The sequence below is a fragment of the Myxocyprinus asiaticus genome, chromosome 45 (assembly GCF_019703515.2).
Source record: "Myxocyprinus asiaticus isolate MX2 ecotype Aquarium Trade chromosome 45, UBuf_Myxa_2, whole genome shotgun sequence".
NCBI lineage: Eukaryota > Metazoa > Chordata > Actinopteri > Cypriniformes > Catostomidae > Myxocyprinus > Myxocyprinus asiaticus.
In genome coordinates this window covers 20,499,957-20,527,763 of record NC_059388.1, presented here as the reverse complement: position 1 = coordinate 20,527,763, position 27,807 = coordinate 20,499,957, and the positions used below count along the sequence as shown (strand labels likewise).

Genomic DNA, 27,807 nt, shown 5'->3' with positions numbered 1-27,807 from the left:
TAATGAGTAACCAAATTGGTTCACTGATGTTTGCTTTCTTAAAATAAAGTGTTGAATAGGAGGCCAGCTAAAATGTATTGTATCAATTTGAAATTCTGTTTGTTGATAGACTGGTCTCTATGGGAATAAAAGTCGTACTATTCTTACGATTTCACCATCTCGAAATAATTATTATGAGTTGTCATGAGACTATGTTGAGATTTTTATAAAATGCTAAAAGATCGTTTCACTAACATTAATGTTAAAGGGATAGTTCACCTAAAAATGAAAATTCTCTCATCATTTACTCACCCTCATGCTATCCCAGATGTGTATGACTTTCTTTCTTCTGCTAAAAACAAACAAAGATTTTTAGAAAAATATCTCAGCTCTGTAGGTACATACAATGCAAGTGAATGGTGACCAGAACTTTGAAGGTCCAAAAAGCACATAAAGACAGCATAAAATTAATCTCCATTGGTTTAATCCACATCTTCAGAAGCGATATGATAGGTGTGGGTGAGAAACAGATTCATTTTAAATCCTTTTTTATTATAAATTCTCCTCCCTGTCCAGTAGGTGGTGATATGCACGGAGAATGCGATTCACCAAAAACAAAAGAAGAAGAACCCTTAGGAGAGAAGAGAGTGAAGGTTTAATTGTACATTTTTGGGTGAACTATCCCTTTTATATTACGTAAGGATTATTTTGCTATTCACACAACTAAACTTCACCTTATATATAACTTCAAACAAAAACAAAAAAAAAACACAGAAATTTTTCTCTGGTAAATAAAATAGACACCTCAAACACAGATTCATTAGCAGGAAAAGCTTTGCAAATTAAGGCGGTAAAAGGGACTGATGATTAATTCCGGGGGATTTTGACTGGCATTGCGTAGCGTGAGAAAGCCAGTCGAATGTTTGCCACGCTGTAAGGAGGGGTCTGGATCATACACTAACCTCCATTCGGTGATCACTGGTGGCCCCAGTTATTGACGAGAAGGAGCAGGCCGCCAGAGCATTGATTGATTAATCAAAGCTAACGTTCTTTTGATCAGCAGGGGCTGCCCTATTAGCCAGCAAAGGCAAGAGGGGCAGAAGCGCTCCATCTATTATTTACCCACTCACGAGATCCCTGGTTGGCTTCCATCGCTAACTTCAAAGCAGACTGTGACAGTTCTGACACGGTTTTGACTGATAGAAAAACATTTTTTTTTTTTATATATTTTCCCTCGACAGTAGATTTTGTTTAATCGCTCGGTTTTAATATGTGTCGAGGAAGAGAATAAAAGTCTCATGTTTTCTTCATGACTGTTTCCCTCTTCATCTAGTTGTCTAGTGGGTTGTCCCCTTTTTCGCAGTGTACCATTTTCTGCAGTGCGCTGCCTGTCACAAGGACACCCAGGGAAACATCACGCAACTTTTTGTTGTTTGCTATAATTTATACCCTTGTTTCCGGTTTGACTGAACACACTTTCAGTGTCAAGCATGTGTTATGATCGGCCAATAATGGCAATGCTTTGCATTGTATGTAAACACCTCCAGGAATAGGCTGTGAGAAAACTGTATCAAATTACATTTATTCATTTGGTAGACATTTCTATCCAAAGTGATAATGCATTTAAGGTATAGTTTACAAGTTCCCTGAGAACTGAACCCATAACCCAGGCTTAGCTTGGCCATGCTTTACTTTTTGAGCTACAAGAACTCTCTTTGGTCAAAACGGTCAAATTTTGGATATGTTATTGTATGCAAACGTATGAGAGAAACTATAAGTTGATCGACCTACAAACATATCTGTTAAGATGTAGGGAAACTGCTTGTAGGCACAACAGGGTAATCAACCACACACACACTCACACAAATATACACCCCAGAAGGGATATTTGCAGTCACTATGCCGTTTCATATCATTTTCAAAGTTTTTAAAAGTTCTATAGTTTCCGATGCAGTCTTCAAGTCAGATGAAGGGAGACCCACCTGAATGTAGACTGAGAAATGTCTTCTTCTCAACTTCCATCTTGTGTCATGTAAGGTGACTCTCAAAAGCGACAAGCTGGTGGATTTTTTCTGTATGTTGGATTTCGGGGGGAAACTCAAGGTTTCTCGAAAGGATCTTGAGGTTTAGATGTTTCTCAGGCCTTCTGGAGGTCTTTCAGGAAACAGTTCAACCTTATATTTAATAAAGGTTCAGAACCAAGTCTCTCAACACCTATACAAACAGACCCACACAGGCAACTCACTTAATACACAGTTCAAATCTCTCCCCTGCTCTGCTTCAAAATAAAACACCACTTACAAGTATCTGAAGTGAACTTGCCTTTGTCTTTGTGTTTTCTTTGCTGCTCTCCCTTTCTTTTGCTTTTTCATTTGAGAGGCTGTTTCCTGCTCAACCCCTGCCCTTGAGTTTTTCAATGTCAGCGCAAACTTCAAACACCAGCTGACGAGCTCAGAGGAGTCCACTGAGAATCCCCATTCCAAACAATTATTCTGTATCCTGCTCACGGCAGATCTCTTCCCAGAGTATTAAGTACAATCAAAAGATCCCTTTGGCCCATCAACAAGACTATGGACGTGCAGATACTTCTGTCCTTCATTGGTAGGTGCATGTGTGAATATAATAATACTTATACACAGTGACGTAGGTCAATGACTTGACACTAAATTATATATATAAAAAACATTATAAATGCAATTCAAACACAATAATTACTTTAATACACCTGTGATCCATAGTTATTTTGATATTTTATTTCTGAGGATTAAAGTAATGTCATGTGGTGGAACCATCTGGGGACAGTAAAAAATTAATAAATACTGAAGTCTCGTTAAAAGCTTAAATTCTTGAAAAACGAAATGTTGGCATGAGTATTGCAGACTAATCTTTTATTATTATTTCTTTTTTTTTACATTTTATTTTAAAATATGATTCCTATTTAAAAGAAGTTTGTCCACTAAATCAAAGTCATGTGGTGTAACCAACATAGATAGCCATTTTGTTGTCATGTGACAAAAAACAAAACAGAGAAAACCCCTTTAGGCCCTCAAGACTGTTTGTGAATTAAAACAAAAATCTAAACATTACTTTTGTCATATTTAACATTATTATGAAAAGGCTAATCTCGTTTAAGTCATTTGGTGTTACCCTGTGGAAACCTCTCGATAATCTTGACTTCAATATTCATGATCTTTGTAAAAAAAATATTTTTTACCTTTAAAAATATGTTTGAAAACTTTTTTTAAATTAATGATAAAGTTGCATACACTCTTTAATGTATTCAAGGTGCAAGAAAAGAACTGTAATCATACCCTTTACTTCTTGATTACACCACATGACATTTTAAAGTCATTAAATCAACCTTTTATTAGAAAATGATATAAATATTATTATTGTTTTTATGTGTAACAAACATAAACACAAAGATACAATTTCCTGGAAATCATTTTTTTGTAAGGATTTGTTTAAACTTAAAAGAAAGAACTGTTATGTCATAAATTGAATAAGAAATATTTAAGATTCTGCACTATTTCTAGGTTGTAACAATGACCATGTTAACATCTTTGAACAAAAGTTTTCCTTGCTTTGGAACATACTCAAATCATGCTGGAATAACATGGATCATCAGGTTTTGCACAAACTTGTCAGCTCGAATGCATGCTTTTATTAAAGCAAAATAGGGACACACCAAATACTGAGAATTATTGAAATTCATTTTAATTTTTTAATTCAACTTTTCCTTCAAATTATACTGATAATTTGCAATGAAAACATTTGTATAAAATTCAAAAAATGCAAAATACGTACATACAATTTTCACTAGTGGTCTCAGACATTTGGACCCCAGTGTAGGTTTTTTTGATACATACGAATGAACAGCACTGATGCCGATTTCGAGAGTCTAACTAGACCTTCACGCCATAAGAATGGAGGATGCCTGGAGAATCTGTATGGTTTGTACAAAGTTACTTTCTCTGACTCTTACACCTTTGCAGAACAAGCTTGAGGCAGTTACTGCTCTGTACCTGAGAACATATTGTTAAACAAACAACAGGCTTTCATCTTGTGAAACTAAATCATGTAATATAGATGAAAGATTTCTACACGAGGGCAAAAGACCTGTCCACAACCAGCTGGGATATGTAAACACTGCACCACCAGGAATAAAAAGCTCCATGTCTTCAGATATTCACTTCTTACAAATATCAGCCTCCTATTTCTTTCTAAACCATCTATTGTATCTGTCTTACACAGAAATAGTTTCTTTTTTTTTTTTTTTTTTTTGTATATGCTTGCCCAAAACCGTCCAGCTGGTTTTTGTCCTGATGATCTAATTGCACAAATGGCCTCACAGGAATCTGAAACCAAATCAATAATTACACTCACTGATTAGAAAGAACAACGATCAATAAAGATCACTGCCATGTTTTTGGAGTATCTATCAAATGTTGCAGTCTGCAAATGCAGCTTGATCCATCGTTGCACCTCCCTAAAACTCATCTCTTCCACCTGAACCTGCTCTGCAGGGTTTTTTTCATTTATTGTAGACGAATATTTGCATATTGATTGCACTGCGACTATGGCCTTTTGTATTTGGTAATCCGAAACCTAGTCTGAAATATGGCTTTGCAAGTGTATATCAAGTTCCAGATGAAGTTAAGTACTTGAACTTTGTCACTGTAAACACCAATTATCAGCTAAATCCATTGTATTTAGGCATTAACACAAACAATAATTTCAACAACTCCCTTGTTTTCTTTAAAAAAATCAAAAATCCATGTTACAGTAAGGCACTTAGAATGGAAGTGAATTGGGATAATTTCTGGAGGGTTTAAAAGGCAGCTATGTGAAGGTTATAATTTTATAAAAGCACTTAAATGAATTCTTCTGTTAAATCTTGTGTATTATTTGAGCTGTAAAGTTGTTTAAATCGTCATTCATACAGTTGTTTTAGGGTTTGTTGACCTTACATCGTACAACTGGCTATAACTTTACACAGAAACGGTCTCCCGCTTTGTCAAGTACAGTGCCTCACTGTAACCCAGATTTGTTCTTTTTTTTAAAGAAAAGGAGGGTAAGTCAAAATAATTTTTGTGGTAATCAATATTATTATTATTACTATTATTTAATGAAATAATGTTTTAATGAAAATGCGTGACCTAAATATTTTTATTATGTATAACGGTTTAATAAAAGCAGTAAGGTACATAAAAATGGCCCTTTAGCTGTGAAAAAATGGCCCTATAATCCCAATAAACTCTAGCACAGCCTCTTGCCTCTTGGTGGCTCAGCAGTTAAGGTTCTGGGTTTCCTGACCAGAAGGTCAGGGGTTCAAGCCCCAGCACCGCCAAGATGCCACTGTTGGGCCCTTGAGCAAGGCCCTTGACCCTATCTGCTCCAGGGGCACTGTATCATGGCTGACCCTGCACTCTGACCACAGCTTAGCTGGGATATGTGAAAAACAAGAATTTCACTGTATATGTGCAAATGTATAATGTGTGACAAAAATAAAAGGCTTCTTGTACCTATTTATAAAAGCTTAAAGGAACATAATTAAATAAACTTCGTCCATCTTTTAAGGACAGTTTCCCTTTGTAGGCCAACATAATCTTCTGCTTCACTGAGGAATTACTGGCTAAACATCAATAGTGAAAATAATGTCAGACTTTGTAAAAGACGTTCCATTTTTTATGGGCCCTGTAAACAAACAAAAACGTGCTCAAGCCAACCCAATCTCATGGAAAGTCATACATAATTTACGAGTTGGCTATTTCGTATGGTCTTGCACAATGGTGTTCGTATAAACTCGTACGACTTCATCACGTGCAAATTCCCGGATGTCTAATGCGGAAGCGCGAGTTCCGCGCACTAGGCGTTAAGGACATACTTATTAATATTATGCCCTAACCCAAACCCCTTATCTAAACTTAACCAGTTAGTAGATTGTGCAAACATGATATGAAGCTGTTGTGTGTGACAGAAGCAAATAATTGTCGCGTATTAGATGGAAACGATGTCCAGCGATTTCATTGGCTGTAGTGAAAGTTGTTGGAATTCAACCGAGTGCAGTCACACGATATCATACGAATTAGCCAAATTTAGAAAAGTCGTAGGAATCCTGACGATTCCGCCGTGAGAGTGTGTTGGCTTAAACTGTGGAGGGTGTGGTAAGGGATCGTCTGAAGGCTTCAGCCAGCAGCAAACCCCCGTTCGTTTCGGTGGTTCGTAACAGCACGCATGGGTGAACTTTTAGGAAAAATTCTTACTGGCAGCTAAACACCTTCTTACTGCTATTGGTCCACGTCACCGGTATGTGACATAGAGCTCCACCTACTTCGAAGAGGACTTCAAATTTGTTTACGTTGTTCATTCAAAATCAGTCAACATGAACACACCGGCGTGCAGAACATTTTTACAAAGTTACAGTTTTTGTGTGAAATTGTGAGTAAATATTATGCTAAATAATATTTCACGTCATTTTATTTTTGCATTTTATTGGCCCTGCTCTCTAGATATAGGCATCAGCCATTTAAAAATCTGTTTCGGCTGATCATTTATCCTGATTGTGTTTGTGTCAGTTAAATAGCTACTGCTCTGTTCTTCACGTGTGTAGTTTCATAGTTTTATTATTAGGTACATATGTTCAATGTAGGGCTGGGCAATATGTATTTTTCAGCCTGTTGACGATATTCGATATATATCTCGATAATTATGTATTTGCTCTAAAATGGCTCAAAAGTGTTTTTTTTTTTTTTTTTTTTTTTATCAGAGGAACTATCATTTCATCCAAACAGCCATTGTGGTCAAGTAGATTAAATATTTTAAAGACATTAAATAAAAATGGAATAATTTGTTTTTCATTAAATAAACACAAGGGAGAATAAAATTCAATCATTTTCATTGATATGCACTTTATATTTATATTTCATACACAATGATCATAGTAACTTTAAAAAAAAAAGCATTATTTACCTTCAAATGTTTTTACTGTGCAAAGCTACTTCACTGACTTTGAAACCCCAGTTGAACATTGCATAATACTAAATTATTACTGTGGGACACGTCAGGTTTTTTATTATAATATAATGCTGAATCATCATTATTATTCTGATTATTAGATTTGCGTTATACAAAAGTAATATATTTCTGTCCTGTTTACTTCATCTTCACCTGGGGGATTTATTTTGACACCGAAAGTGCTGCAATATTTACTTCAACTTCACAAGGAGCTTTTATTTCTACACAGAAAAGACAATAAACCTTTTTCATACTCCGGGTTTTGGAACATGGAAGTAAACAATTGCAGGGTAAACCTCGACAGCGGTGAATGTGAGTGGATGGGAGATCACAGCAAATATTATTTTTACTTACCTATTTGCTCCAAGACCAAAGAAAAATCCACTATTACATTTGAATGACTTTCCAGAAGAAAAAAAAAATAGAGATCGGTGGATTAAGACAGTCAGATGGCTGTAATCGAAACCCCATCACAGCTGTGGTAATTCATTTTTTAAAACTGATTCCAGAGTAATATAACAATAAGAATAATGTTATAAATTTACACTAAATATTAAAAAAAAAGATCATTTTTATAAAATATCACAGTTTGTGTGATGAGGAGGAGTCAGCTGATCAGTGGGAGAGCGAGATAAAGGGGAGCCGGAGGCGCGAGTTCAAGAGAGACGCACTTGGCCGCATTGCATGTGTGTCTGTGTTTGTTTATGTTTGTTTTATGTTGAGTTTCTTATTAAACTTTATGTTTACTGTTCAGCCAAATCCCGCCTCCTCCTTGCCCGTCCTTTATCTGTTACAGTGCCGAAACCCGGGAGGGAGGAAGGATGCGCTGTCGCAGAGTCCTCGGGAGGAGTGGTTCCGTCCGCCAGGGGCCGGAGGACTCACTGCCGTCCGCCGGGGAAGGAGTGAGCTGTCGTCCACCAGAGGGCAGAGGAGCAGTTGAGGACCAGGCAACAGCGTGTCCAGGAACTGGCGAGCAAGTTTTTCTCTCTCTCTCTCGAACTCATCCAGTTCCCCTTTATCTCACTCTCCCGCTGATCAGCTGATTCATTGTGTGCATCCTCACGGCACGGCCACACCCTCCTCCTCATCACAGTTTGCTAGATTTACGCTGCTATATAAGGCGGAAATGCATCATCACAGTCTGCGAAAAAGGGTCTTTGTGTATTTGACAGTTTACAATCTTCTGCATTTCATGAAACGCTATAATCTCCTCCTTTTCTGTTATTCTGTGCCGCGTTTGAAGATTTGTATAATAACTTGTAACTGTTACTAATGTTTGGAATTGCACGAATGCTTGAACCTGCATTACTTTGATTTCACAATGCATGTGAACTGATCTGAGCGCTGCCATGCACGTGCACACAGATCAGCGCGTCCCTGGTATGTTCTGAATCACACACAGACCCTTTATCTCTCTTTAAATCACAGACTTTTGTGGATTAATAATCATACATGACCAACATACCATTTGATGTTATTTTGTTTAATTGTGCAGCCCTGAAGGATCGTGAAATTATTCAACTGATGCGCTCTTTATGAAACTTAATGGCCAGATGAGTCAAGTCAAGTCAACCTTTATTTATAGAGCACATTTAAAAACAACAGAAGTTGACCCAAAGTGCTTTACAGATCAAACAAACAAAATATATAAAAACAGATTGATTTAAAGTTAAATATAAAACATAATAAAAATAAAAACATTTAAATATAACATCATGTATTTATCCATTTCAACCTATTCAATGATCTATTCAAAAGCCACAGAATAAAAATATGTTTTTAAAGAAGATTTAAAAATGGCTAATGATGAAGCTGACCTCACATGGAAAGGGAGACTTTTCCATAGGTTAGGACCTATCACAGAAAAGGCACAGTCACCCTTAGATCTATAGCGGCAATGAGGAACCCTCAATAGAAGTTGATCAGAAGACCTGAGCGGTCTGGTGGGGGATTAAGGGTGTAGAAGGTCACTGATATATTGGGGCACAAGACCAGATAGTGCCTTGTAGACAAAGATCAGAATTTTAAAATTGACCCCGAATTTCACTAGAAGCCAGTGTAGAGATGCTAAAACCGGGGAAATGTGATCCCTCTTTCTTGACCCTGTTAAAAGCTTAGCTGCCGCGTTTTGAACTAGCTGTAGGCGAGATAACGCAGTATGGGGCAGACCAGTGTACAATGAATTGCAATATTCTAACCTTGATGAAATTTCCAAGTCCTAATGGGAAAGAAAATGTTTTATTTTAGCAATAGATCTCAGGTAGAAAAAGCTTCCCTTGACAACAGCACTGATCTGCTTGTTGAAAAGTAATGATGAGTCTAAAATCACTCCAAGACTCCTCACAAGATCTTGTACATTTGACGACAGAGGACCTAACAGGTAAGGAGGACATGGAGGAACCTAAAATCAGGAACTTTGGTTTTGCTTTCATTTAATTGTAAGAAATTGTTTGCCAGCCAATGTTTAATATCTTTGAAGCAATTTAGGGCCTTCTCAGATGAACAATTCTTGACTACACTCACTGGGAAATAAAATTGGGAATTGTCAGCATAACAATGATAAGATATGCTGTATTTATGAAAAATAGAGCTCAGAGGAAGCATATACAGTGAAAATAACAAGGGTCCTAGGATCAACCCTTGAGGGACACCACACTGTAACAGAGCCGAAGAAGAAGAAAAATTACTTAAATTTACAGAGAATGTCCTTTCTTTTAGATAGGATGAAAACCACTGGAGGGTCATCCCCTGGATGCCAACCATACATTATGAATATTATGGTCGATAGTGTCGAACGCAGCACTGGGATCTAATAAAACTAAGATGACAGGTGAACCTGAATCCATTGAGAGTAAAATATGAAGACTGAAATGTGTCTAAAATGTTAAATGTATTTAGATAGGAGTAGAGCTGCGAATAAACAACTCTCTCCAAAATCTTGGAAATAAAAGGCAGTTTTGAGATTGGTCTGTAATTGTTGTGTATTGCCGGATCCAAAGAAGGTTTTTTTAACAAAGGATGTAGAATTGCATGTTTAAAACTACTTGGACCATGCAGCCATCATACCGCTTAGGAAGGAGACGCATTCTGTCTCCTAGAGATGACTGTAGTTTGGTGCGAAAAGTGCAAATCAATCCCAGAATGACAGCAAAGGACCTTGTGAAGATGCTGGAGGAAACAGTTAGACAAGTATATATATCCACAGTAAAACGAGACCTATATCGACATAACCTGAAAAGCTGCTCAGCAACGAAGAAGCCACTGCTCCAAAACTGCCATATAAAAGCCAGACTACAGTTTGCAAGTGCACATGGGGACAAAGATCTTAATTTTTGGAGAAATGTCCTCTGGTCTGATTAATTTTTTTTTTTTTTTTTTACTGTTTGGCCATAATGACTTGCAAGCCAAAGAACACATCCCAACCATGAAGCATGGGGGTGGCAGCATCATGTTGCGGCGGTGCTTTGCTGCAGGAGGGAGTGGTGAACTTCACAAAATATATGGCATCATGAGGAAGGAAAATTATGTGTATATATTGAAGCAACATCTCAAGACATCAGCCAGGAAGTTAAAGCTCTGTTGCAAATGGGTCTTCCAAATGGACAATGACCCCAAGCATACCTCCAAAGTTGTGGCAAAATGGCTTAAGGACAACAAAGTCAAGGTACTGGAGTGGCCATCACAAAGCCCTGACCTCAATCTGATAGAATATTTGTGGGCAGAACTGAAGAAGCATGTTCGAGCAAGGAGGCCTACAAACCTGACTCAGTTATACCAGTTATGTCTAGAGGAATGGGCCAAAATTCCAGCAACTTATTGTGAGAAGCTTGTGAAAGGCTACACAAAACGTTTGACCCAGGTTAAACAATTTAAAGGCAATGCTACCAAATATTAACAAAGTGTATGTAAACTTCTGACCCACTGGGAATGTGATGAAATAAATAATTCTCTATTATTATTCTGATATTTCACATTCTTAAAATAAAGTAGTGATCCTAACTGACCTAAGACAGGGAATGTTTTCTATGATTAAATGTCAGGAATTGTGAAAAACCGAGTTTAAATGTATTTGGCTAAGGTGTATGTAAACTTCTGACTTCAACTGTATAGCAAATAGATACTCGCTATCAACACAGTAGCTTGACTGTATCTTAACTACTTTAGAAAGAGTGACTTGTAACTTGACAAGCTACGGCTTCAAAGAAGTGTCCTCAACACTGCACACACATACACCACACACGTATATAAACGGACAACACTTCCCGCTTCATCAGACTCCAAAATCGGGGATGTCAAAACAATCATGTTAACATGCAATTTACACAAAACTGTCAGGCTTCACTGTCATACAGTATGTCAGCTCAACAAAATGTTACCAATTATTCATAATATCACAGACAGCATTTTGAAGATGACTTCAGACATTATGTCACATACCTTTTACAGACATTTTACTCTTTTGTCTCTAAATAAGTTAAAATTCAGCAGCGCTGAGATGACATGCCAATAAGAATGAATGACATCCTGTCAGAATTTAAGCAGCACAGTACTGGATATTTCACATTTCATATTCGATTGAAATACTTAATCATTTTAAAACATCCTTACAAATCTGTGGCGCCCTCAGACAAATAAGAGAAACATAAGATGTGTGTTTGCTATTAATCACACTGAATAGCATGTTTCCATAGCAATAGATTATGGGGTAGGTTAGTATCGCTGCTAGGTATATGAAATGCACACACACAAATCTCCACAAAGCAAAATCCTGGCCTATGATAAATGTACTTGACAGGTGACTCACGTGTCATTAAAAATGTTTTTTTTAGCCTGAAAACACCACGCTGAGTACACCATTTTTCACAACTGCTTCGAGAAACAAAGAAAAAAGACATTTATGAATAAAACAGCAGAAAGGCAATCAATCTGAAAAAAGAGATTTGTCAGAGAGTGAGTGAGTGAGTGGCACTCCGACCACCTGACAGAGTCAGTCAGATTGTTTCAAGAACTGCCACAATGTAAAATAGCATGTGCACTGGCCACCTAATCTATGCCAAACAAACTGGATTAAAACAATGACAACATGCAATGTCTACAATGACATCGGCAAAAGAAAACAATTACTTTTGCATTATGCAGCATCCTTGCCACTAGGTGTCAGTATAAGTCCATGATGACTGCCATATCGGCTTACGCAACAACAACAAGTGTAACTTTAATAATCTGGACCAGCTGGGAATGTTATTGGAAAAAGTTATCATGAAAAGATTTCAATGTGGGACCTTAGAAATAGTCTCAGATTGTGTGTCAAATACAATAAAATACTTCAAATGCAAAGCAGTGCCTTGAACAGTAGACCTACATATTCTAATGAATAATTCACATGTAATTCAGTCATTCCCTTTGGCATTTCAGCTAATTCCTGGGTTAATTTACATTTTCATGCATTGCATGACCCCATAATCAAATTAGACTGTGATAACAAATAGATATGTTCATAGAGATTAGATTCATATAGTCAGTAAAGAAAGAAAAGATGATAATTGTCCCAATAGGTGGGTTGTTGACAAATAACATGGGCATTTACTTTTTTTACAACATAAAATGTATATGAATGTACAAGGGAAAGTGTATATTTTAGGAGATATGACTGGTCACTGTTTAATTTCAAGATTTTCACCACTTATCTTTTTTTATTATCATTATTATTGCAGTTCAATTAAATGGTCCTGCAGTGTGAGAATAAAGCAATAAACTTCTCAAAGCCATACGTTAATGTGAATTTACCACAGGTAAGGGTGTTCTTAGGCACAATTCACCCCTTAAACGTGGTGAAATCACTGTAAGGCGTAAGCTTAAGTGGCTTATTGCTTTTATAAAAAGACAACAATGCACAATAATTACAATTATTATTACTATTATCAGAATAAAAATTCTGCCAATTCATAACCCTATCTGTAGGCTATTTGCGATTGCCAAGCAACAATAGCAACCTGGCACATTCATGTCCGATGTGCAGTCATTAAGCATTTATAGTTATTTTACAATGGGTTCAAATGCCAGTTTGAATTTATTGCACGTTCACGTCATGTTGGAATTACCATAATTACAAGATTCTGACTTGTAAAAAGTGTTCATGTCTTTGCAGAACTTGTAAACTCAGAATTCTATGTAAATTCCGACTTCACAGTCACGATATTATGTAAAAAGGGAGTCATTTCTATGTTCCCAGGGTCCTATTGTTCCCCATATTTATGTGGCACATAATAAACACATGACAAAGGGTCCTATGTTCCTAGAGTCTTATGTTCCCCAGCTCTATATAGCACATAATGGGAACCTGAAAAACATGTTCCCCAGTTATATTTTAATTGTTAGGGAATTATTTTATCTTGAAAAGAACCAATATGGCAGAGGCTTCAAAAGTTAAAGGTAGTGAACCCATATTTATGTTTGATATGCCATTTTATTATGCCATTGTTACCTGGAGCGTTTTTTCTGTCCTTAATTTTTTTTCCTGCAACATATACAGTGCATCCGGAAAGTATTCACAGCGCTTCACTTTTTCCACATTTTGTTATGTTACAGCCTTATTCCAAAATGGATTAAATTCATTATTTTCCTCAATTCTACAAACAATACCCCATAATGACAACATGAAAGAAGTTTTTGAAATCTTTGCAAATTTATAAAAATAAAAAAAAACGAAGACAAAAAAAAAAAAACACACATGTACATAAGTATTCACAGCCTTTGCTCAATACTTTGTTGAAGCACCTTTGGCACCAAATACGGCCTCAAGTCTTTGAGTATGATGCTACAAGCCTGGCACACCTATTTTTGGGCAGTTTCTCCCATTCTTCTTTGCAGGACCTCTCAAGCTCCATCAGGTTTGATGGGGAGCGTCGGTGCACAGCCATTTTCAGATCTCTCCAGAGATGTTCAATCGGGTTCAAGTCTGGGCTCTGGCTGGGCCACTCAAGGACATTCACAGAGTTGTTCCGGAGCCACTCCTTTGTTATCTTGGCTGTGTGCTTAGGGTCGTTGTCCTGTTGGAAGATGAACCTTCGCCCCAGTCTGAGGTCCAGAGCGCTCTGGAGCAGGTTTTCATCAAGGATGTCTCTGTACATTGCTGCATTCATCTTTCCCTCGATCCTGCCTAGTCTCCCAGATACCTGCCGCTGAAAAACATCCCCACAGCATGATGCTGCCACCACCATGCTTCACTGTAGGGATGGTATTGGCCAGGTGATGAGCGGTGCCTGGTTCCTCCAGACATGATGCTTGCCATTCAGGCCAAAGAGTTCAATCTTTGTTTCTCATGGTCTGAGAGTCTTTCAGGTGCCTTTTGGCAAACTCCAGGTGGGCTGTCATGTGCCTTTTACTGAGGAGTGGCTTCCGTCTGGCCACTCTACCATACAGGCCTGATTGGTGGAGTGCTGCAGAGATGGTTGTTCTTCTGGAAGGTTCTCCTCTCTCCACAGAGAAACGCTGGAGCTCTGTCAGAGTGACCATCGGGTTCTTGTTCACCTCCCTGACTAAGGCCCTTCTCCCCCGATCGCTCAGTTTGGCCGGGTGGCCAGCTCTAGGAAGAGTCCTGGTGGTTCCAAACTTCTTCCATTTACGGATGATGGAGGCCACTGTGCTCATTGGGACCATCAATGCTGCAGAAATTTTTCTGTACCCTTCCCCAGATCTGTGCCTCAATACAATCCTGTCTCGGAGGTCTACAGACAATTCCTTGGACTTCATGGCTTGGTTTGTGCTCTGACATGCACTGTTAACTGTGGGACCTTATATAGACAGGTGTGTACCTTTCCAAATCACATCCAATCAACTGAATTTACCACAGGTGGACTCCAATCAAGTTGTAGAAACATCTCAAGGATGATCAGTGGAAACAGGATGCACCTGAGCTCAATACTGAGTGTCATGGCAAAGGCTGTGAATACTTATGTACATGTGATTTTTTTTCTTTTTCATTTTTTATTTGTAATAAATTTGCAAAGATTTCAAACAAACTTCTTTCACATTGTCATTATGGGGTATTGTTTGTAGAATTTTGAGGAAAATAATGAATTTAATCCATTTTGGAATAAGGCTGTTACATAACAAAATGTGGAAAAAGTGAAGCGCTGTGAATACTTTCCAGATGCACTGTAGAGGTTAAATAATTAATATAGTTTATTTTGCTGTAATCACCAACAAAGCCATTTGTGAGAGTTGCCATAGAAACAAATAACTCCAGAGTTGACATCTGGCATGGTGACATGTTCAAGTCATGTCGGAAAGATCGTATTTACAAGTGAGGTGCACATGAACGCCACCACAGTCGTAATTACGAGTGGGAAACTCTGGATTTTCTTCGAGCCACGACTTTCCGAGTTGGGGGTGTGTCGATTGAAGAGTTATGCCGGAAGCATATTGTTATTGGTAATATTTCAGTTTTACTTGAGGATTTTGACTGTGCGGTTTAGTTTGTATGCATGTTTGTACTGTTAATGAAGAATAGCGATAAAACTTGCCAGAAAGTAAGACTCATTTAGCCAGTTTATGCAGCGACAAGCATTTGCAACAAAACTACATTTCCCTTCATTAAATGCCTTTCAAGGCAAGTCAGTCCACTCGGTGGCCATATTTGGACCACTATCTATGTAAACAAATGGCATAAAAGTATAGCTCCTATCTATTTGAATGGGGAAAGACCAGAATCTCCAAAATGTTTGGTCGATACGATAAAAGAACATATTTAAAATCAGCAGTAAAATCTGTAAACAATGGTACCATACATTGTGCTTCTTTAGCTGAGGTCATGCTTAAAAAATGCTATTTCTCAGGCTGATTCAGCTAATGCGCATGCACGTTCTCGAGTTGGTTGAGAGACAATCTGAATCTGCAAGCTGAATGGCTCTTTTACCTGTAAGGCAGGACTTGCTTTTCTACATCCGTTGGGAGTTCCAATTTCTCACATTCATTTTAATAGAAGTAGTCCGTCTTATTGAAGTCAAAACAATCTGTTTCATTGAGTTTTTAAAAGGAAATATATGATCACTCCATCTCTACATTCTGATTGGCATTCAAACCCATTGTAAAATGACTAAAAATTGTTGTTCCACAATAAAAAATAATAAAACTAGAAAATCGCTGTTTAAAATTGTTTTGGATGGAGCACAGCATGTCACACCAACTTTTTTTTCCACACACCGTTTTATCAAATGTATATTTTTCTGTTTTGAAAAAGGACTAAAAACGAAATGTTTTTTCATTTCAGTCTGTTCTGAGCAGAAACTGTATTATTTTGTTCCATAAAATTATTCCACAGCCTCCTTTTCAAGTGGTAACCGGGTAAAATGAAATAAAAGAACGGTATATAATAATGTTCTTTTTAAAATGACAGTACTCTTTGCTAAGGGTGGGTGATATACCAGTTGCAGTGTTGCCAGATCTCACAAGAGAAACAAGCGACCTGGTCTGGAAAAAAACAAGCTCAAAATAAGCGAAAAAAAAAAAAAAAACATTTTAGTTTTCGTTCCTTGAACCGTTTTATAGTCCTTGGTTTTGAATGCAAGATTAAAGTGCTGTATTTTGTAAAACAGGTATAGAGGACTTGGATTAATAAAACACATGTATATTACACTGTATTTGCTAGCTATATCAGCTTGTATTAAATATAAGCCGCACCTTCTCTGCAGGAACTGTGATACAAAGTCTTAAAAACAGGAAGCAATAGAGTAAAAGAGGCAAGAGCTGTAGAAAAAGAAAAAAAGAAGAAGAAAGAAATGGAGTGTTGTCCGTGCAGGAGAGAATCAATCTGCAGGCTAACTCAATCCCTCAGCGTTATCTGGCTTGCTGGAGCAGGCCACAGGTCCAGATTGCTGATGATCTACATGCCATTATGTAAGTTAAGCTAATCTGTCATGGCCTCGGGGAGGTGGGGAGAACCAGACAGAGCGCTCAGGCTTCATCACTCTTAAGTGTGGCCTCATAAACTACTAGAGTCACTGCTAATGTAACATACTCGCAAACACAGCTGCCAATCAATTGCACAGCCAATCAGCATTAGGGACGTAATTAACAGACAGGCAGAAAGAAACATAAAACGCTGAATTTAACAGTGTATTTTAAATTCTGGGCTAATTTACACAAAAATAAAACTTCTGTCATCATTTACTCACCCTCATGACGCATCAAACCTGTATGACTTTCTTCTGTGGAACACAAGAGGAGATGTTAGGCTTTCATTCTGCCTAACGTCTCCTTTTCCATTTCACGGACGAAAGAAAGTCATACAGGTTTGATGTGACATGAGGGTGAGTAAATGGTGACAGAAGTTTTTTCTTTGGGTGAATTATCCCTATCTTTTTTGAGAATTAATTAGATTTTTTCTCTCTGCTTGCACAAGCCATAGTGTGGGCCTCTTAGGAATGCTAATACCAGCTCTAAAATAGTGCTTATGCAGGTATTATTAAGCTCTTGTGAGAATAGCTTTTAATGTTTCTCTGTGAATACAAATTTATTCGTGCTCTAGTTTCCCAGTCCTACTTGACTGAATTTACCTCCGTTTTCCCGAAGTTTCCTTCTCACTCTAACAACCTCTCAGCTCATTCCCCATTCCACAATTAATTCAGTCATTTATCCTCTGTTCCAGTCAAGGGCACGGCCCGAGATCTCTTAATTAAAGAAGAAAGGAGGAGAAGAGAAAGAAAGTTCCTCTGTCTTCAAACGAAGCTCAAATTGGCACGAGGCTTTATCTGATCATTTAAACTCTCTTAACCCTCCTTAATTAATCCCAAACACACACTTCAGACAGCCAGCTCTTGATTAATGAAATTAGCGCTTGGAAGTCAAATAAGATCAGCCTTGGACAGTGATATTGTAACCCAGGTGTAGCTTATACTAGATGTGTAAGGTTGTCTGAGAAAAAAACGCCTGCTGGGATTTCACACAGAGAAAAGTGATGCAAGACACCTTTGCACTGATGTAAAGTGAGCACTTTTACTTCCAAAAACTTGCAGGTTGCACCATGTCATCCAGAAATCAGGTATTTGTTCTTGTGTTTGCATTGTTCTATGAAAATACTGTTAAAAGACATCCAAGTTTTTACAGTATAATAAAATATACTCTGTTTATGTTGATGTGCATATTGGAAAGAAACAGTTGACCGATAATGCGAACATTCATGACTTCTAAGTAACCACGTTTTCAGCATAAGACTATTTAATTTCTTTAAAATGAATCTCATAAACCGGCAATCCATCTTTACACTGTCACTGGCTGACTTTAATGAAATAGTTCATCCAAAAATGAAAATCTGTCATTGTTTACTAACCCTCATGTTGTTTTAAACCCATTTGACTTTATATTCAGTGTAACCCAAAAGTAGAAATGTTTTTGGGGAAAAAGCTCATATTGACCACATCTGTTAAAGGAATATTCTGGGTTCAATACAAGTTAAGCTCAGTCGATGGCATGTGTGTCGGAATGTTAATTACCACACAAAATAATTTCGATTCGTCCCTTCTTTTCTTTAAAAAAAGCAATGGAAGTGAATGGGGCCAATTTTTGGAGGGATTAAAGGCAGAAATGTGAAGAAGCTTATTTTATAAAAACACTTACATAAATTCTTATGTTAAAATACATGTATTATTTGAGCTGTAAAGTTGTTTAAATCATCATTTTTACAGTCATTTTATGGTTTTAGCATTTGTTGACATTACATCATGACAACAAAGTTGTAAAATTGGACATAACTTTACACAGAAAAGGTCTGTAAGTGATTTTATCACATTAAAATCACGTTAACATGCATATTGTTTATATCTTGTGGCTATACTTTTGAACCAGTGAGTATTTTAATGTTTACGGTTTGCCTCATATCCGGAATATTACTTTATGCTCCAAAAAAATAGTCCAAAATTAAGTTGTTAACCACTGATAAGCTTCACCTCCGCCACAGCTTGTGTCCATGTCCAAATGTAAAAAATGGCACATTGATGAAACTGAAGACAAAACTGCACTGCTTCTGATGTGCATAGTAAGCGCATTTTTTTAATTCCGCAGCAAATGTAAAAATAACAATAAACATTTAAAAAATAACAACACATAGGTATGAAACAATATGAGAGTGAGTAAATGAGAGAATTTTTCATTTTTAACAGTTCATTGGCCCTGGAGATTCAGGGGTTCACTGATTTTTCATGGATTTAGGCCAGAGGAAGTTCATGATAGGCTGGATAGCGTCCAGTTACGTAGTGATAAATCTGCAACAATAAAGAGACAAGAAATGTTTTTTTTCCTGTAGGTTAAATCGGTCTGATAGACTCAGTAACACTTTCTAACCTCTTAAAAGCTTTGTCAAAAGGCAGCTACATTAAGCACTTAAAATAGATGTATACATAAATAAAGGAGCTAATCTATATCCAGCTCACCACAAGAGTCCAAGGCCATGAAGCCACACTGTCTGAATAGCTTCTGTTTCCTGCCATAATGGCCACTAATTATCAGTTTATCACACCTTAAGCCAGAATAGACCAGCTTTGAGAGTGTGAAACACAGCGTTGGTTTAATTACCTGCCGCTCAATGTCAGCGAGCAGGCTACTTGCTCCCAGTCGGAAAAGGTGGGGATTCAGCCACTCGTCTCCGAGCTCCTCCTTTATCAGAGTCAGCCACACCACTGACTCCTGTGCCATTCGAATGCCTCCCGCAGGCTTGAAACCCACCTGAAACAGAAAAAGATATTTCACTCAGGGAGGCTGGTGGATAAAATGTATGATTTATGTAAAGAATATTGATTTACAGATACAATGGATCCTTTACCTTATGGCCTGTCCTTAGATAATAGTCACGAATGGCCCGAACCATTACTATGGCAACAGGGTAAGTGGCGTTGACAGACTCTTTGCCAGTTGAAGTTTTGATGAAGTCAGATCCTAGTGGTATGAAGCACAGCAGACATAGTCTCTCAGAGCCAAACATTTGACAATCAGCATACAGTTTTGCTTACTTTGCGGCTTATTCTGGCCAAGAACCGCCCATTGACTGACAAGTAAAACCGGCGTCACACTAGCCAATTTTTCCAGCAAATTTCAGGTATAAGTCGCCGGCCAGTAGGTAAGAGACGAAGCATGCATTAGCATTTGACTATACTTCTTAGCGTCATCTAGCGTTCTGCGCATGCGTCAAGCACTAGGAAGTGTAAACAAGCTTGAAATCCTGATCATGCCCAGAGACTGCAATGGCAACATGTACAGTGAAAAAGGAGTAATATTTTAATCTGTTCTCACCCAAAATCAATTGGATCGCTTCTAAAGACATAGATTAAACAACTGGAGTCTTATGGATTACTTTTAATCTGCCTTTATGTGCTTTTTGTAGCTTCAATGTTTTGGTCACCATTCACTTGCATTGTATAGACCTACAGAGCTGAAATATTCTTCTAAAAATCTTCATTTATGTTCTGCAGAAGAAAGAAAGTCATACACATCTGGGAGACAGAGATGAGAGTAAATGATGAGAGAATTTTCATTTTTGGGTGAACTAACCCTTTAAGTCTGTGTAAACTCACCATTTCCAAGCATCTTATCTGTTTAAATATTAAATTATCTCATGATTTGGTAACAGACTGCTAAGAACATCCAATAAAAAAAATAAAAAATAAAAATCGCATTCCCTCTAATTTCTTTCTTTCTCAAAAGTACTAAAAGATTCGTTAATGGAACAGTTAAATTCCTTACGATTCCCATTCCTACAACTATCAAATAACTACTTAGACTCTGCATTTTCCTGGTCATGCCGATTAGTAATTGTAATGTTTTTGCCACCTTTTGTTCACTTCATTCTGACAGGTCAAAGTTCACTTAAACGTGCTCTTAAAAATAGAAACGTCCTTTTATGAACGTGCACATTTTTAGCACCTCCATTCAGGAACTTTGGAGAGGTGTCAGATTTTGCACCCAGACAGGACATTACTCGTGAGGCCAGGGGAGGCTAGACAAGAACATATGGTCCTGTCGGCAGGGCACAGAGGGTGTGCATTCGTTCATCAATAAGAGCCTTCCTTTTTTTTCCTTACTCTCCTTCATAGACAATTACGGTTTATCAGCGTTCCGATAAAAATAGAAGAAAAAATGACGCTTCTAATAGATGAACCTAAAACTGTGGACCAGTCTAACCCCTAGCACCCCAGTTCTGCCTGCCTTTCCTCATGTCTAATGACTGTTCATTACCGTACAGAACAAGATGAACATTTTCCAGTTCATTAAAGATATGTTTTATGTGTTTTTCCATTCTTTTTTGCAACCCCCACCCCTTCCGCCACTTTTTCAGTCTATTGCTCACCCTCTCCCTCAAACTGACATAATCCTTGAGATTCATTCTGGGGAGTCTTAATTACACGATAATGGATAATGGTTATTAAACGCGGGCGACAGTAATGAAGCTCTATTCATTTGCGGCGGAGAGCGGGGACACTGCCGGAGAGCGTGGGAGTAAAATAGCTCCTGCATCGCAGATTAATAGGTGAAATTATCATTCAATTTCAGAAACCTCATATGCAATTCATAGGAACAAGGGGAGATTAAGGAATGAGCACTGCGACAAAAGCAATGCATTTTAATAACGATCCCTATCAGAGCCGCTGACAATTGGGTACAGTAATCGGCTTAATGTGCAATGGCTATTTAAGCATACAGTCACTGGCCTGATGTGTGGGAGTGCATGCACGTGTGTATGTGTGGCCATCTGGATGTGGAGAGTAAAAAGGATGAACAATAGCGGCATACTGTGGACAGAACATCTAACTGCGCTTGATTTTTTTGTAATGTGCGCTTGGTGTGAACTGTAAAAGTGGAATTGTTTGAAAAGTGCTTTGGAAAAAAAAAACCAATACTTTATAATGACACAGTCAATATCAAAATTGTACACTTTGCTGCACTTTGGAAACAACTTTCTTTTTCATAAGACATCACCAAGCCCTCTTACTTTTTAACCCCTTACCCTCCATTCTGGTATGAAACACCCATATGATGCTATCAATTCCAGATGGATAAAATCAAGTCTCGCCTAAAAAATTATCACTGAAAATCTTCACATTAAGTCACATTAAGAAATCAAATAGGATTTGAAGGTCATTAAATGTTTACTATAAAGGCAAGTGGATTTAATCTATATTCATTAAGACTCCTTTAGACCATCTGTGAGTCTCAAGTCTTAAGGCCAATTTATCCCTACGCCATAGCCTACGCCATAGCCTGTCATGTGTCTCTCCTGCTGTGATTGGTCAACTTTGCACCCAGAGACCAATCACCCAGCATGACAATTAGGTATCTGAGGTAGCAATGCATTTTCTCCAAGATTATTATAAGATTACATTGTATTTGTACTTGGGAGATTTGTTTAAATCAGAAACATCTGCTGTTTTTATATTCTGTTAATGGTTCATGAAGTTAAAAACAATCTGTTTACAACTTTTAAGCTCAAAGCTTTTTACTCTCTATATATTTGGTGATACAATATTTGTTGTATTCTACTTGAGAACGTTCCGATCTGCACAATGTTTTGACAGTATGGTGTACAGTAAATAATAATATTTCATAAGTTATGAAAATGGAACACTTCTAATTGGTCAGCAATTAGAAAAAAATATCTGTTCAGAGTTGGTTATATTGTAAAGTCCAGCTTCTCAATTTTAAAATGACACCCATTTTGCATTGGTGAGCAGTTATTAAATGATTTGATGAAATTTTTATTTATTTTTTTGCAGCACAGTGCATCAAAAGTATGCCAAATTTATGTATTATTATTTAAGCTACTCAAGAGCAAGCTTACAGTATGTGTCCAATTTATATTCTCTCTGCATGGTGGACAACATATATGATAAATAATATGCACCTAAATCTCAACATATTCACACACATTGCTTTTGCTTATTTATGAAATGTATAATTATTTTAGAAATGAAGACATTTTCTCTCAATGCACTACCAATTTGGCTGTGTACTTGCAGAATGACGCATACACACCAACGCAGAACTGTGAATTCTCAAGCGCGGAACCAGTGGTGCTGGTATGATGAAGAAGTATAACCACTTGAGACTCGAGCGTGACTGCTGTGTGCATTTTTCCATTTTCCTTTTTGATTTGTAACTAGTAGCTCCTGATAGACATGCAAAAAAAATAAAAATTAAAATAAAAAATAAAAAATAAAATCTATTGCAAATAGTTTTCCTAAAAATGTTTGGCAACATATGTGGACAGCGGGAATACATTGTGAAATTTTAAATAACACCAAGCTATAGAAAGCCAGCTTTTTTTAATCAAACTGTTTATTATGTTTTCAGGAGTGTTGGTTATGTTTCTGAGACTAGTTAGCATAATTCATTTTGATATAAGGTAATGGCAAGCATCATCCAATCACTGCCAACCATATTAAAATAAAATTATACATTATACATTTTGAATCTATGTACCGATTACCATTGCCCCATGTCTGCTACGAGTTGTTCAAACATCATCTACAGCCTGAAACTAAAATTTTGATAGGAAATTTAGATTGAATGCACTATATAGGATGCTCCCTATTTAGCGAATGACATAACCTTCAGTGTACTGACTGTCTGCACTGTTCTCAGAACAGTTTGAAATGCACCTTATTTTCATCCTAACTCCATATAAAGCCTCTGAAAGCAAAATTTTTTAGCTTTTGGATGAACCCATTCATTCTCAATACGAAAATGCACAGTGAATATCAGATTTCCAAGGGAAAATGCAGTAGAGTACACATTAGTGTACATTGTGTTTAGTGGCCTGGTATTTTGCGATATATTGCTCAAATTTTAAAAATGGCATTTCGGATGAAACTGGAGACTCTAATTTTTTGACTCAAACAGGTTTCAATGTAAAAACCTAATTACGTTTCTTACCAGATGTAGTTTTGTTGGTGTTTCTCCCAAAGACAAACTCTGCTGTGGTCAGTGCCATGTTGTTTTGTCACATGACATATGTCACATCATGTGCGTCTAAAGTTTAACCCTTTCCTGAAAGCACAGAGTCTCCTTAACTGAGATCAGCCGATTCAAATAAATTAAAATTATGCGTTGCGTATAGCGAAGCCAAAATACAACATCCACGTGTGTGTACAAGGGGTCGCATGAGGATAAGCTGGCCTTTACTCTGCATTCACCTACTGGACGCACATAGGAAATCATTTTTAAATAAAATTAGACATCTGAAATTTGTAACCAAGTTTGCATTTTGAGATCTTGGCCTGTCTGGAATCTTAAGCTTACTGTCCTCACCTGCCATCATGGACACCAGGCTGGCCTTGTAGACATTTGTGAAGGTTCCCAGCTCTCCCACTGCCAGGATAGTCTTCATATGAGCATTTCCACAAGCTTCTCTGAACTGCCGGATCTCATCGTAGAGGGCTGAGATTATAACATGGGTGAAAAAATAAATAACTCAGTTTAGTTGTTCATGTTAATCAGTGCCAAAACTAGAACTGAAGAAACAAAAACTATGGGAACATTATTTATTATTTATATATAATGTAAATACATTGACAAATTTCATACAAACTGTACGCACATTCCTTAGACACACATACCTGCCCATTGCCCAGTAAGTGCCAAAGTCCGGTTTATGACAATATCAATTTCCATAGCACCATCCTCCACAGCCATATGAACTTCCTCGAGACGGGTCTTTAATGGTGTCTGTCCAGCAGGGAAACCAGTGGCCACTGGAAGGCAATGGTATAGAAAAGTAATAGAAAATATTAGGTGAGACAATGTGGTTGCACCCTCTCTAGGATGATGTGTGAAGAAAGAGAGGTTTAGAAAGAGTGGTTTCAAATCTTTTACCAGATGCAACAGGAAGACTAGAATTGGCTGCCTTCAGAGATTTCACTGCATCAGCCACTCGTGATGGGTACACACAGACAGCTGCAGTTGTGATGCCTGTAAGCACACACACACACACACACACACACAAATATTGTCAGACAAAACTAGCATGCATTTTAAATTTGGCAGCAACCAAAGAAAATGAGAGTAAAGAAAAAACAACAAAAACAATAAAATATTCTGTTAATGTCAGATGCCTCCAATTCTGCATACTGTTGTTTTATTGAGTAATATGGTTGAATTTCATTCATGGTGACACAAATGGAGCTTTTTCTCCCTCTTGTGGGCAGATGTATCACTACACATTTGTTATCGATCATCAATACAATGGAAGTTCCAACTATAGATAGGAATGACAGGTCAAAAACATCTAAAAAAATCATTTACTCCAACTGCCACCTGCATATTCTGTAACTTTATAGTTAATCATTTAAAGTTATTTTGTACTACTGCAAGTGCCAATGTGCTGTGAAAACTTTGGCACCTGTCTAAGAGACCTTTGTCATGTATGTCCATACTCTTCAGCAGGTCATGCCGAATCGGCTGTGTGGCCTTCATGCAGAGTCGATGGACGTTAGAGAGGGTGTCATCACCAGCGAGGGTCGTCAAATCAATGCATGTGACTGCTTTCAGCAGCCAGGCAGCCTACAGCAGAGGATTATGGTAGTCAAGTTATAGGCTACACTGGATTTTACAATGCAAATAGCAATGCAATGCAATGCAATCAAGATGATGCATAAAGCAAAACCGGTGATCAGGTGCCACAAATTCTCTGAACTATTTACCTGCCACTGTTTCTTGGCCACCTTGCATCCCTGGATTTGCTGGGCTCTTTTAAGAACAGCCTGTGTGTTGACTCGGACTTTTGATACCCATGCCAGATCTAAAAGAAGAAAACAAGGTTTAAGAAATCAGTTTGGTTTTGTCACTCCCCTCTGCATGCTAAATGTAAGTCATGAGACACATGGGTCATGTGTGATTCATTAAGATATGTAGTTTAGAATACATCCTATAAAGAAAAGAAAGAATTTAAATATTTATTTCAGGCAATATGCACCTACATAGGACATAAGAAGGTTGATTTAGGGAGTTCATAAGTCTGGTCAGATGTACGGTAGTTAAACATTGACCACACACAGCACAAAGTATATACTCCTTGCATTTAACATGTAAATGTTAGTCGTATGGCCAAAGGGACACCACTATCTGTGTAGATCATTATTAATTTGCAAAAATCCTTAATTTATTTCTGTCCACTGTTTTTTTATTTCTTTTTTAATTTTTTTATTTAATGCCCAGCCTATCACGTGCAAAAAGTAGCGGTTTTACTCAATATAAAACTTTGCTTTGTTTAAAGGAAAATAAAACACTCACCTAGGTGCATTCCCGGATTTCTAGCAGACATAATGATATATAGGTGAATGCATGAAATGGATATGACAGAAAAATTTGATCAGCATCAGCTCCACACATTGACAGCACAGAGACCTTTGCTCCTTCTTCCGGGATACTCGTCACTGATACGCCCCGCCAAGCAATCTCAGCCAATTATTTTACAGCCTCACCTGGGCGTAGTGATGACGTATTTTGTATTTACGACGAGGTGTTTGGCTAAAGAAAAAATAAATTTTCATTCAAAATTCGTTTATTTATCCCCCCCCCCCCAACCCCCTTAACAACAGAATATCGTTTTCATTTCTGAATTTAGTTGACACCCACAATATGAAAAGATGAGTAATGTGCACGGATCAAACATGTATTTTGTGAATACAAGCTGTTATTTCCATTATTGATTGATAAATGAAGTGCTTTAATGACAAACATTTGAGTACCCTACCTACGTAATGCTTAAAAATGTTAAATAATTAAGAAAGATAATGTAAAACTATGCTAACCGTGTCCAATCAAACCTCAAAGTGAGGGATATCCCTATTTCATCGACAGGAGAAGATGCAGTTAACATGGTCCTCCATTTTATCCTCCAGCACCTGGGCTCCTCAGGAACTTACGAAACCAGAGTGCCCACCACGTCACACACAAAACTCTGAACCTTCAACCAGAATTCCTGGATCTCAGTACACCACCAAAAAACATGTGCAGAGTCTCCATACGTTTTTTGGAATCCTAGCCCACACTCCCTCCTCCAATACCAAGTTGAAATCTTTCTCCCATAATCTCTTGTCAGGATCTTGTTTGTGTATTTTAGCTCTGCCTACAACACCATCATCCCAGCTGTGCTGCAGGACATGCTCTCCCAACTGAGTGTGCCTGACTCCATATGCAGGTGGATCACAGACTTCCTGACTAATAGGAGGCAGCATGTGAGGCTAGGAAAACATGTCTCTGACTCCCGGACCATCAGCACTTGTTCCCCTCAAGGCTGTGTTCTTTCCCCTCTACTTTTCTCCCTGTACACTAACAGCTGCACCTCCAGTCACCAGTCTGTCAAGCTCCTGAAGTTTGCGGATGACACCACCCTCATTGGGCTCATCTCTGGTGGGGATGAGTCCACCTACAGGTAGGAGATTGATCATCTGGTGACCTAGTGCAGTCAGAACAACTTGGAGCTCAATGCTGTGAAGACAGTGGAGATGGTCGTAGATTTCAGAAAGAACCCAGGCCCACCCACCCCCATCATCCTGTGTGACTCTCCAGTTAACACTGTGGATTTCTTCCACTTCCTGGTAACCATCATCTCCCAGGACCTCAAGTGGGAGCTGAACATCAGCTCTCTAATTAAAAAAGCACAGCAGAGGATGTACTTCCAGCTGAAGAAGTTCAACCTGCCGAAGACAATGATGGTGCACTTCTACACCTCCATCATCGAGTCCATCCTCACCTCCTCCATCACCATCTGGTACGCTGCTGCCAATTACAAGGACAAAAGCAGACTGCAGCGTGTCATTCATT

At 37.9% G+C, this 27,807-nt stretch overlaps 1 protein-coding gene across 1 annotated transcript; it reads right to left on the bottom strand.

Annotated features, from left to right (window-relative positions):
- Nucleotides 1–17,450: 17,450 nt before the first annotated feature.
- On the bottom strand, nucleotides 17,451–26,411 carry LOC127434979 (deoxyribose-phosphate aldolase-like). Its single transcript, XM_051688053.1, has 9 exons — nucleotides 26,272–26,411; nucleotides 25,683–25,780; nucleotides 25,395–25,542; nucleotides 24,856–24,951; nucleotides 24,600–24,734; nucleotides 24,292–24,420; nucleotides 19,814–19,926; nucleotides 19,567–19,716; nucleotides 17,451–19,256 (listed from the first exon to the last, which is right to left on the bottom strand). The coding sequence occupies exons 1-9, from the start codon at nucleotides 26,300–26,302 to the stop codon at nucleotides 19,200–19,202; spliced, it is 957 nt and encodes a 318-aa protein (XP_051544013.1). The 5' UTR covers nucleotides 26,303–26,411; the 3' UTR covers nucleotides 17,451–19,199.
- Between the last annotated feature and the right edge of the window lie 1,396 nt (nucleotides 26,412–27,807).